Below are 12,550 nucleotides of genomic sequence, written 5' to 3'. Positions count from 1 at the left end.
ATTTATTGTTGCCAGGATGGAAGGAGTTGCTTACACAATATTTAACGATCAGAAATATGAGACTGAACATGTGTTATTGTGCTGGTTGACTTTCACTTCATAGCTGGGCAAAGGAATTAATTGGCTTTCGGCAACAGCTTACAGGATGGTGCAAGAAAGGAGATAAAGCAGAGGAAGTCTGCTTCATTTCACATTCTTTCTTAGTTGCTTTTTCTGCTACACAATTAATAATGCTTCTCAAATTCTCTTTGTTTTGAGGGTCATCACTCACTTTAGACTCTAAAAGTACCAATTTGATGTGCCCTCAATTATTTCTGAAAATTATTTACCTTCGGGGAAAAAAAGAATAACGAAACAGAATTCACACAAAGTGTTATTAATATTTAAGAAATGAATACTTTCACAGTGAAAGCACTGAGAACATTTTCATTTTTGTGCATGAATAGTTTTTTGTTCCTCCTATTTTCAGTCAGTATCATATACTGCTTCCTGCATTTTGTTTTTGACAGGCTAAAGGTACCATGAATATTGTCCCATGAGTCTTGCTGGGAAATGAAGAGTATAAACAATACTAAGTAACCAAAAGCCAGTCTTCATCAGTGCACATATCACCCAATCTATCTACGGTGGTAACAAAGATTGGAAACACTGTTTACTATGGTCACCCATTGAAACACCTACAGCCTGTAGGTTTTTCTTGGTCTGCCATTCAATTACATACAGCACACTCAGCAGAGCAGCCCAAGAAGGTGTATTAGTTGTAGTACAACAGTGGAATCTATACAACTATGAACATAAAACCATTGTTCTAAGAGAAGTTAAACAAAGAATGTTTTCATTGAATTGTCTGCAATACAGATACTCTTGTTTCATGCATTGCAAGAAAAGAATACTCGATGCTGAAAAAGTAGTCCTGTGGCACCTTACAAGACTAACAGATATTTTGGAGCATAAGCTTTCGTGGGCAAACACCCGCTTCATCAGATGCATGAGCCCAAAATATCTGTTAGACTATAAGGTGCCATAGATGATGATGATGTTTTTTGAAGATACAGACTAACTCAGCTACTTCTCTTATACTTTATGCTAAAGGAAAGCCTACTTTTTACTAAGCATACACTGAAACTGTTCAAGGCCCGTTCAGCCTTAAATAAACATCGTTCAGTAATTATGCTAATGCATGTGCAACATCTGGAGTTTTCTGTGGTGTAATTTCTGATCATAGAAATTAGAGTTTAAACAGGGCATCCCTGTATATTGAACTTTCTTACAAGTCATATATACATGTTCTGATATAACATGCATGTTCAGATTATATGCCACCCCACCCCTTCATCATCTTTAGGACTTGTGCATAATCTCAATTTAATTTAATAATATTTAACAATTTTAGGGCTTGTCTATACTTGCCCCCAACTTCGAAGGGGCATGTTCATCAGAGTGATGGGAGATTACTAATGAAGTGCTGTGGTGAATATGCAGCACTTCATTAGGCTAATTCTCCCCGTGTCAGGCTTCGAAGTGCTGGCATGTGTGTAGCTGTGGGCACTTCAGAGCTCCCGCCCTATTTTGAAGTGCCTTTACTATGGAAAATTTTGGGGAGTAAAGGCTCTTCAAAGTAACACGGGCACTTCGAAGTGCTCACGGCTACACACTTGCTGGCACTTCGAAGTCTGACACTTTGAAGTTGTTGCGGGAGGGAGAATTAGCCTAATGAAGTGTTGCATATTCACCACAGCAGTTCATTAGTAATCTCTCATCACCCTGATTAACACGCCCCCTTCAAAGTTGGGGGCAAGTGTAGACAAGCCCATACAGTAGTTTACATTTTCAAGTGCTGTACAAACACCAACCAATTAATCCTCACAACACTCCTGGGAGGTGGATCACTATTATTTTTCTACATTTACAGAGAGGGAGAAAGTGACAAAGAAGTTAAAGGACTTACCCCAGGTCACAAAGTAAATCAGTATCTGGACTGAAATTGAATGTAATCCACTCAAGGACACTGCATTTTTCATTTGCATTTGGAGACACCCAAAGCATACTGTATATGTAATTCGCTAGACTATTTTTAAAAATAAATAAATAAATTTGCAGCTGCATAACCTCCTCCTCTCAATACAATAGTGAATAACAATTTCAAAATATGAGGTATAGAACCTCAGATGGTTTAAGTGTATACCCGCTGACTTACATGGAAATGCCTCAGTTTAGACTACCCGAGAATCTGACAGAATGACTTAATTTCTAAGTGATCTCATTACTATAAAGCATTATGACAACACAATAGTGCCAATAAGCAGTTTAAAAGGGTTAAAATTTATGTAATGACCCATCAAACAAATAAGAGAAGTTAAGTCACATTTTGACTTCCCTAATTTCATTTGCTTACATTGAACTTCTTTTCTTTCTTTTAAATTCAAGTCATTATTCTGCCCTTTCCCAGGCTGCCTTCTTGTGGGGGGTGGGGGGAGATATTATTCTCTGGGATACAGTATTTAAGCTGCATACCAAAGAAATCAAGATGACTTAGTTATAGAATTTAGGTCCAGCGTGTTGTAGAATATACAGAGCCCTGACTACCACACCAGGAAAAATTACTGACAGAACATCGTGGCAGCTTTCTCTATGCTGTTGTTACCATAAGAGTACATAAGGTAATAGATGACTTTTGTGAGTAACTGTATACTGGATTCAAGCAGAGGCACTGAAATGTATTGTTTTGGAGAAAATTGTAGTTCTGTCCTTTTGAGTCTTTTATTTACATCACAAGTGTGGTCACTGTAGGAGAATATTTCATGAATGGGCTAAATAGGTAAAGGTTAATAATTATTATTCATATATTGGGTTAAAAACACAATACTTGTTTGAGTAAATGGGTTATCTGGCAAATTAGTTATATGATTTGATGTAAGTGTAACTGCCCAAAGGCAGACTCAAAGCTGGGACCTCTGGAGCTTAGTACAGGTGCCTCTGTGGTGTCAGCCAAAGGCTAGTGGCTCCCAGCTTAGACTGTAGAGGACACTTATTCTTTCCCTGTGAAGTGGTCTAGGTACCACTACATGGGACAGTGAACCATACATAGGTGTGTGGATTACCTAAGGAAGATGTACAGCATCATGATGGCCTCGAATTAAAGGCAGTAGGGTCCTTGGCAGAAAAAAAAACCCCACAAACCAATCAACCCCAAAAATAATGCACGTTAATAAACTATATCCTTGTGCTTACAACTGACTCTACTTTTAGCTGCAACAGTTAACAAATGCAAGTGGCTATTCAGATGTCCATATAAGAATTTGACTGCACAGTCCCAGCAATTGTGTCAACAGTTTAGCTTATTGCATACGTAAATCGGCCTCCATCCACAGAAAATTTGGCTCATTATGTGTCAATTAGACTTTTTTGCCATTTTTGAGAAGATATTGACTTCTCTAGGAGTTGATTGGATTAAATCCTTCTTCAAAAGCATGCTTAAGCACTGAATTAGGAATCTACTGGGAAAAGAGAAGCTTCTGCTAGAAGCTGATTTAATAGATAACCATTCAACCAGATTTTGTCTAAATTTCTTCAACACGTGCCAAAGTTAAAATCAAAACTGAAATGTGACAATACCCCAGTGGATAAAGGCAAATATGAAATGTAAGCATTTAACCCTATGGCTACAGAAAAACCTACTGTGTTTGCAAGATCCCCAGGTGTGGAGTGGAGATTAGTTTGTGAGTGAGAATCCTCAGGGAGATTTTCAAACAATCATAATTACAAGGTACATAATTACCCCTCTTTAAGGATACCAGAAGTATATCAGAGCTGAAGTGTAAGCAGCTTGAGGAACATCTAACATTACAAAAACAGTAACAAATACTACAGCAGGGATTCACTTCAGTGACGTTACATACACAGAGGTTAGAACCATACCAAGCCACCCACAGAAGGACCACTGTTGGGTCAGCACTCAAGTTACATCAAACTTGTTTCCAAATGAATCCAAATACACCCAGGGCTAGAGCTCTGGCCAAACTATGGATCCTAGGTCACTGTGGTAATGCAAAAGATTGATAAATCCAGTTTAATAAGGCAGCTGATTGTTTTCTGTTGCTTCTCCTGCCTTAGGGACATTCTAGCAAAAGATGGTCATGGTTGATATGCCACTTAGTCCAGCTTCTGTCAGCTATCAGGGTCAACTGACCTGTGCACCTTGCACTCTTAAATCTTATGCAAAGTAGATCTGGGCTAAATCCAAAGTCTTAGTCTTTCACCAAGCCAGAATCACAAGTAATCAAACAATCCTTATGGGGCACTTAAACAGTATTCCAGGGAGGTAGCAAACCTTGAACTATTTTTTTCCAAGACATCTTTAGGTTTCTTCAAGACATATTTTTGTAATTCTATGCTTTCAAGAAAATAGGTTGCCAAGGAAATGGCTTTTTGAGTTGTGACAGAATCCAGGATTTGTATATTCTTCTATAGTCAGACATGCAGTTTAATAGGAACAGATATTTATTGGGAAACCACAACCATCTAGGTCAGAATGGTGTAACAGGCTCATCAACACTTTCTCCTCTGTTTGTTGAAGTCCTTGCAACTAAAGCCTCCGTGTTGTCTTCTAAAGATAGCTAATATGGATACAGAAGTCTTCCCGAGTCCCTATCTGCACTATAAACTCATGTTCATATAGGAATATCACTCAAGGTGTGGATTTTAGCTAAATAATACTATGTCTATAGGAAGGCTTCTCTCCTCTACATAGTAGATATCCCTTAGGGAGGTGATCTATCTATGCCAACACAAGAGAAGCTCTCCCATTGCCATAGGAGTGTCTTCCCCAAGTGCTACAGCTGCAGGTCTGCAAGTGTAGACCAGCCCTTACAGCATCAGTCTGTAAAGAGCTCCACACTTAGCATCTTCTTTTGCCAGAAAACCCAAAGCAACACCTTCTGGTGTGTGAGCTACACTTGCAGATCCACAGTGACCATTTTGGTCAGTTTATGATAAAAATTTCCCTGCCTTATCAACTTGGCTGTTAGCAGGTGGTGACTAGGAGGGACTTAATTGCTTCCTGAGACATTTACCCTACTAATATGTAAACAAAAAAGTTGGAGGCCTGCTTCCCAATACCATTGAGGCTCCCTGGTACTGGCAAACCAGGAAGTTCCATGAAAAGTCACATAACATGAATTTCATGGTTACATGATTAAGCACTCAAAAGTCAGAAATGCCAAAATTAAGCTTGCCTATGCAAACTTAACTTACTCTGTCGTGCTTTTTTGTTAGCACAAAATCTTTAATTACAAAATCACATACCATTTAATACAGTTTCTCTACAACTTCAGTGGGTTATTTTAAAGAAGATCATTTGTCCCCATATCAAGAACACTGTGTATGATTAAACACAGTTTATTGCAGAAGGAAATAACCACTAAGCCATTAGGCAGTTTAATATCCTTTAAACTCCATAGTGGCGGAATTATTAGAAATATATAGTAGATGGGAAGTTAGAGAGATGATATCTTAAATAATGATTAATGGTAGTCACTTTTTTGTGGCGCATCAGGTGCATATCAAGTAGACAGATACTGATAGGTGTATGAAATTCTAAAGGTTCTGGATGGAAAGAAACAGCAGCCAAGCCAAGGGACAAATACAGAATATTCAGCATGAAGATCAGCTGATGTCTTCAAAAATGTTTGGATAACAGGTTCATGACCCAGAAAGTGTTAAGATTACATGTTATTTAAACTCTTTCTATGTCACTAACCTACTATCTCAACGTACCATATGCTATGGTAGGTCACTGATAAGATAACATACCAAATACAGTTTGTGTGATAAACATTAGGGATGGGTTTGTAAAAAAACATATAAATTCAAGGCAATATATCTGAAGGGATCACTGCCTCGTATATCAATATTACTTAGATGCTATTTTTCACGTAGAAAACTCCAACACTTAAGGAAGTGTACGTACCATGGGCCCAATCCTTTGAGGTGCTGAACAGCTCTTGTAAAAATGCCATGAAAATGCTACATATTTGGAGACCGACCCCTGTGATAGGCTGCATAGTTATTTACAATGAAAGACATGGTGCTCTGCTCTTTAGAAAATTAGTCCTTTGATCAAAAAACATTGCGACTTATCTATGTCTACTTTTGTAGGATGCTTCTGCAGACTTAAGTATTTGTTTGTTTCTCTTTAGCTTCAAGTGCTCCTTTCCAAATTTAACACATTCCTTAAATGTGGGATCCTGTTTTTCAATGTTTAAATTAATGTTAAGACACAATGGTAATATATCATTGTAAGACTGTTGTTATGCCAGTACAGTCCTTATGATATTTGGTGTTTTTATTAAATCTCAGAGCCCAGATTCATGGGATTACTTGAGAATCTCAACTTCCATTTTTTAAAAAAAAATTAACTTGCTAGCCCTCATGGCTGCAAAAAATAACATGAAAACATGAAGGCTATGTCTACACGAGAGGAAAACTTTGAAATGGCCATGCTAATGGCCAAATCAGAGAATACTAATGAGGCACTGAAATGAATATTCAGTGCCTCATTAGCATGCTGCTGGCTGCAGCACTTCGAAAGTGCCACGTTTCATTCATGCAGGCTTCTCTACACAGGAGTCCTTTTCAAAAAGACCCTGCAAATGTTGAAATCCCCTACTCCTATTAGCTGAATGTGTTAAATTTGGGAAGGAACTCTTGAAGCTAAAGAGAAACAAACAAATACTTAAGCTCGCAAAAGTAGGTGAAAATCAGCTGATAGGAAAAAGGGGATTTCAACATTTGCGGGGTTCTTTCGAAAAGGACCCCCATGTAGACAAGCCACACACAAGCGAAATACAGCACTTGAGAAGTGCTGTGGCCAGGAGCATGCTAATGAGGCACTGAATATTCATTTCAGCGCCTCATTAGTATTTGCCGATTTGGCCATTAGCATGGCCATTTCAAAGTTTTCCCCTAGTGTAGACATAGCCAAATAGAATATATTGTAAGGACACTAAAACCAGAAAAATACCTTCCCCATAAATAAAAACCTCAAAGCCCAAAACAAAAACCCAGCTTTTTGAAAACCTCATTGTCTAAGCCAATCGCACAATTTTGGGGGTCTTAACTAATCTTTTAATACAGTGCAGTTGACATTACAGTACAGGTTGCACTTCCTTCCCTCCCTCCAGCACCCAAGTAAATGACAAGTCCTGAATGAGGGAATTTGCCATATGAGGTGAGGTCCCTTACCATCAGCCCCTCAGCCTGCTGCTCCTTTCTGCTACTGCCTCCCCTATACCCCTACAGTTCCCCCACCTCCAGCCCTGGGGCTCCCTCACCTCCAGCCCAGCCCTTGGCCCCTGCTGGGCTGACCCGAGTTCTGCCACACTTGGGATGCCAGTTGCAGAGGTCAGCTTCAGCCTTGGCTTGTCTGCCAGCATGGCTCTGGCCCTGCAGAGGCTGGCTCCAGCCCTGGCCAGGATGCTGGTGCAGCCCTGCAGAGACTAGCTCTCACCCCATCTGGGTTGCCGGTGCAGCCACAGTCCCCTGGAGGCTGGCTCTGGCCCCGACCAGGTTACTGACATGGCCCCCAGACCAACTACGAATGTTGTTGGACCAGAGAATCACAGAGTGGGAGGTTCAACCTGTAGGAACACTCCATCTGCTTACAATCTTGTCTGCCTAATCTAAGGTGACTGTTTTAAGTCTGTAGAATGGGTAGGGGTTTACGAGTATAGGACCATCAATGGCTATTATCCAAGAAGGTCAGGGATACAACCTTTTGTTGTGGGTATCCCTAATCCTCAGACTGCAAGATGCTGGGCTAGACAACACTTAATGATTGACCTGTTTTGTTCATTCCCACTGAAGCCTCTGTCACTGGCCACTGTCAGAAGAGGGGGGTCCTGGGCTAGATGGACCATTGATCTGGCCCACTATGACCATTCTTATGTTCACATAACTAAAAGCTATTATGACATGGCTTTGAGGAGTGATTAATGAGTGGCCAAAACAACAAGAATTCCAATGGCCCTTTAAAGACTAACTAGTTAATTAGGGAATTAGCGCATAACCATTCATGTATCCCTTCCTTTTTTTGCTTTTCTCTTCAGCATCTGAAGATGTTTCTTATATCCCATGAAAGCTCATGCCCTAATAAATTTGTTAGCCTTTAAAGTGTCAAGAGATTCTTTGTTCTTTTTGCTGAAACAGACTAACATCCCTCTGAAACTGGCAACAGTAGTCAGAATGACTTTACTGTTCTGTGGCCACATGATAATGTCCAGTGTCATGTTTCCACCCATAATAAGCATTATTTTGGCACCTAGTAAACATACACATACCCTGTAGAAGACTAGATCCATATTTCTGCAGAGTAAGCAAATTCTTACATGGGTTCAGATGTGAGACTATCTATAAGAGCTTCAAATTTACAGCAGAAGCTATGGAATGCTCCTTAAGATTACTCACACCATAAGACATTTATACAGAGCATATCCACTTACAGCAGATAAATATATATGGGACACAAATTACAGCACTCTAAGATCAATGTAATTGCTATCCCCACACACCTTTGCAAAGAAGCTGACTGTTTAATCCCTAAAACATACTCAGTGATGACTGGCTTGGGATCCAAGATCTCAAGTCTATTTTCTAGTTTAGTGTCCCAAACTGAAGCTTAGCACACTGCCAAGCCAGCAACTGATCCAAGTTTTGGATGTAATTATTTTGATGCTAATATAGCTTCATACACGCCAAATTCCACACCCATTTTTAATGGCTGCCTCTTTAACAGACGTCACCACAAAGTCTGAAATACAGTTTTTCCGCTATGTCAAGGAAATATCAATTAGCCATCAGGCAATTCAATAAGCTTTGTGTAAATCTAGATGATGTCTTAAATAAGTTTGATGAATTAATGGGCAATTTCTTTATTGCAGAGGAACATATATCTCCACAACAGTGAGCATAAATGTCAACTGTTTGAGCTGTTGACTTCTGAGGTTTGGGGGAGGGGTGTACTATTTACACACTATTTATTTATTTAACACTGCAAACCAAAGTTTCAGCAACAGTGAACAAATGTAATGAAATTTTCTATGTTCTATTCCCCAGACAATTCTTCCAACCCCCAGAACCCCCACCTGAGTTGAACTAACACAGCAACCTCTTTAAGTCAAATCTTGTAATTGCTTCCAATTTGCCTGTTTTGCTTTTGGCAATTAGCAAACTGAAATGTTATCATGAAAGAGTCCATCTCATTTATAAGGCCAGGTTTTTCCCTCCACTAAAATATGCAGGCACTCTGTTCTTTATTACCAGCAGGAGATAAATGGCTGGTTTTCGTTGCTGAAGAATATATAATGGTTAAAAAGTCACTTTTTTCCTCCAGCTCTACATAAATCACAGAACTAGTCAATATTTAATAATGCTTGCCTTGGTCTGGAGTCCCTTGATCACCCCTGTCATGTGTAATAGCTCCCTCTCCGATATCTTTGACATAAAAGCCCAGCTTTACTGCAATACTAACATGTAGAGGGTCATTACGGATCGACATTTACCTTAATCTGTGACTGCCAACCATGAACCGATAAATTCCAGCAGATTCCACTGGGAGAAATCAGTAAACTTCTCAGTGGAAAGAACTGAAGGAAAATTCTGCCGAGAACAGAATACATTTTCTACAAGGGCTGCTCTGCAAATGGGTTCTGACTTTTGAAAGTTCTCTTGCTGCGCAGCTTTGCAACATTTAATACAGTTTTGATGGTTTGAGAGACGGGATGACAACCGAGGATGACATGACTTAGAAGGCAAGCAGAAATTTTCTCTGCAAAAACAATGCAAGATCAAACACAAGGGGAATATGGCTTTTGCATTATTCACCCTGCTGCCTTGGCAGAAATGGCACCTCTGTCATGGGTGCAGCCAAAATGTTGCTCCTTTTTTCGAAATCGATCATCACTCCTTCACCTCATAATCTTACAAGTGGTTCACAGCAGAATACATCAAAGCCTTTATTGCATAAAAAAGGGCTTTTGTGAGGGGTCAGCTGAGACTGCCTACCACACATTAAACTCTTCAGCACATATGCTTCTCCAAACATCTACACAAACCAGTGTATTTATATACTTCCTCTCAGAGGACAAAAATTGCAGTACGTATTTTTTCTTTATTGGCAATGCTGAAAGAATCAAACTCTTTTTACTTTGATTATTTTAAAAGAGGCACCTTATAAAGCTATCAATGATCCAGCATCACATGTAGTAAGTAGAAGGATTAACACAGAGTAAATAACTACTATCCAAATATTTTTTTTTCTGCAGAGTTCTTTTCGCAATTACCAATATCACCAGTCATACTTTTAATGATGCCTTACAACAAACATAATGTAAGACAACAAAACTGAATGGTATTTCCTATTCAGATAGCATTCATAAATGTTATTTGTGCATGACATTTTGTGCTATCTTAAAAAAAACCCTTGATACCTTGAATTAACATAGTAAACATACTCATACATATTTGTCAATATTCATACTCTTATTCATTACCTCATGCATTTTATGATGTTCTTTATAATAAAAGTTGTTACAGAACTATACCTACTTGCATTGCACAATTGCTTGAAACGTATGCATTCAATGTAGTGAATTTAAAAATAGACCTGATTACAGTTGGTTGCCTTGTATATTCCTTTACACATATGCAAAGTGATTGTAAAATAACAATCTGATCTGGTAGAATTTTACTCCCACACTGCATCACTTTGCACAAGTATAAATGATTATAGATGGTACAATGCTGTAAAGAGACAAGATCATTGCATTTAATGTACCTTACAAGGGATTAAGGTCACCATTCACCTATTTTTAATTTCATAGGTTGAAATTGTTTTGTTAAGCAAAATAAAGTTACAGTAATTTTGAAAAGACTAAATGGTTAATGTTCACAGGTAAACTTAAGAGTGATCTTAAAACCAGGAATTTGCCTTGCCAATCTAAGCAATATCACTTTATCATTGCTTGTGTGAAGTCTACTGTACAGAAACCCAGATCTGCATAACTTCTCTCTGTAAGTCACTCTTACTACAGCAAACATACTGATATTGTCTCAGAGAAGTAGTCATGTTAGTCTGTATCTTTGCAAATATAAGCAAGCACTCCTATAGCACCTCAGAGACTAACAATTTTATACATTAGGCATCAGAGAGGTAGCTGAGTTAGTCTGTATCTTCAAAAGCAACAAGAAGGCCTGCAGCACCTTATAGACTACTAGATATTTTGGAGCATAAGGTTTCGTGCACAAAGACCCGCTTTGTCATATGCATATATCAGGTAATGCGCTTTTCTGGGTAAGACAAAGACTGTTTGTCAGAACCTTTGTTTATATATTTAAATTGAAAGATTTTTGGTCAAGGATCTTCTCTTTAGTTGCCCATATAAGTATTTCTGCTACTATAAAGTACCCTATGCAATTGCTTAATTTATAATTATATTACTAAAACAATCAACCACTTACGTGCATGTCATTCTCTTAGTCTGAAATCAACAACTTAAAGATAATGCCCAGAAAATTAAAATTCATTTCTGAAATAACACTTGAAAAAAACCAAGAGAATTCTAGTGTTCTAAGTTGATTATTATTGTATGTGTAAAATTAAATGCACCATAAAGAAAATACCTTGATTGGTATAGAAGAGACCAGTTACAATAACTGAATAGGTTAACTGTCCATTAGGTTTATTTGGAGCTAGCCATTTTACTTGAATTCCTCTGGGCCCATCAATGGTAGAATATATTTCAAGTGTGCCGTCAGGTGTTGCTTCAGCTGTACGAGCTTTGATCTGTGAAGACAGAACTTTGTTGCCATAGTTTGCAAATTACTGAATAAATCAGTTATGCAATATTTTAATACAAGTTTTCCTGATTAAAAATTAAATATTATCAAACACTTGATGTTGGAATATTTCTGTTTTTTAAAAAAGGAATGCCTTTTCCTCCCCAGCCCAGATTTGCTTCCCATTTAAAATATTTTACAAAAGAAAGAAAATAGAGAATTCACTAATGTTTGAGAGCCAAAAAATACAGTAGCACCTGATTCTAATGCATATATCTTGCTCAATGAACTAGGAATGGATGAGGAGGTCCTTTAAATTTGTTAATGTTAAAAGACAACGTTAATGCCAAAATGTGCTTAAGTTAATTTAGTATATCACTGTAGATATGTGACAGAGAAAATACATCCTTACATGTGTTTGGCTCAGAAATAGAATTATATTTCTAACTTTACCACCCCAGTACCTGGAAGATTTAAGTTGCAATGGCAAATCAGCCATAGAGGGAAAATGAAAGGTGAAAAAAGAGCTAGCATTTATCTGCATAATGAAAGGATTAACATTCTTGTATTTGAAACAAAAATCTTAGTCTTAGGTCTTCATCATACAGACAGATGAAAAATTTGTAATTACAGTGGAATGCAGTTTTATTAAATGTGACTTGTAACCATTATTCACAGTATCATGGATCAAACTTTACAGTCCCAAAGTCATTTCTCA

General features: G+C 38.2%; 1 protein-coding gene across 1 annotated transcript in view; it reads right to left on the bottom strand.

The window, feature by feature from the left end:
• The window catches only part of USH2A (usherin), a 581,084-nt gene that overhangs the window by 241,455 nt on the left and 327,079 nt on the right, over window positions 1-12,550 (bottom strand). The window contains exon 36 of the mRNA XM_074989966.1: window positions 11,677-11,839. Coding sequence (XP_074846067.1) covers window positions 11,677-11,839 — 163 coding nt within the window. The remainder of the gene's footprint in view (window positions 1-11,676; window positions 11,840-12,550) is intronic.

This window comes from Carettochelys insculpta, chromosome 3 (genome assembly GCF_033958435.1).
Source record: "Carettochelys insculpta isolate YL-2023 chromosome 3, ASM3395843v1, whole genome shotgun sequence".
Classification (NCBI taxonomy): Eukaryota; Metazoa; Chordata; order Testudines; family Carettochelyidae; genus Carettochelys; species Carettochelys insculpta.
Note: the sequence above shows the minus strand (reverse complement) of the source record. Positions and strands in the feature narration are given on the sequence as shown.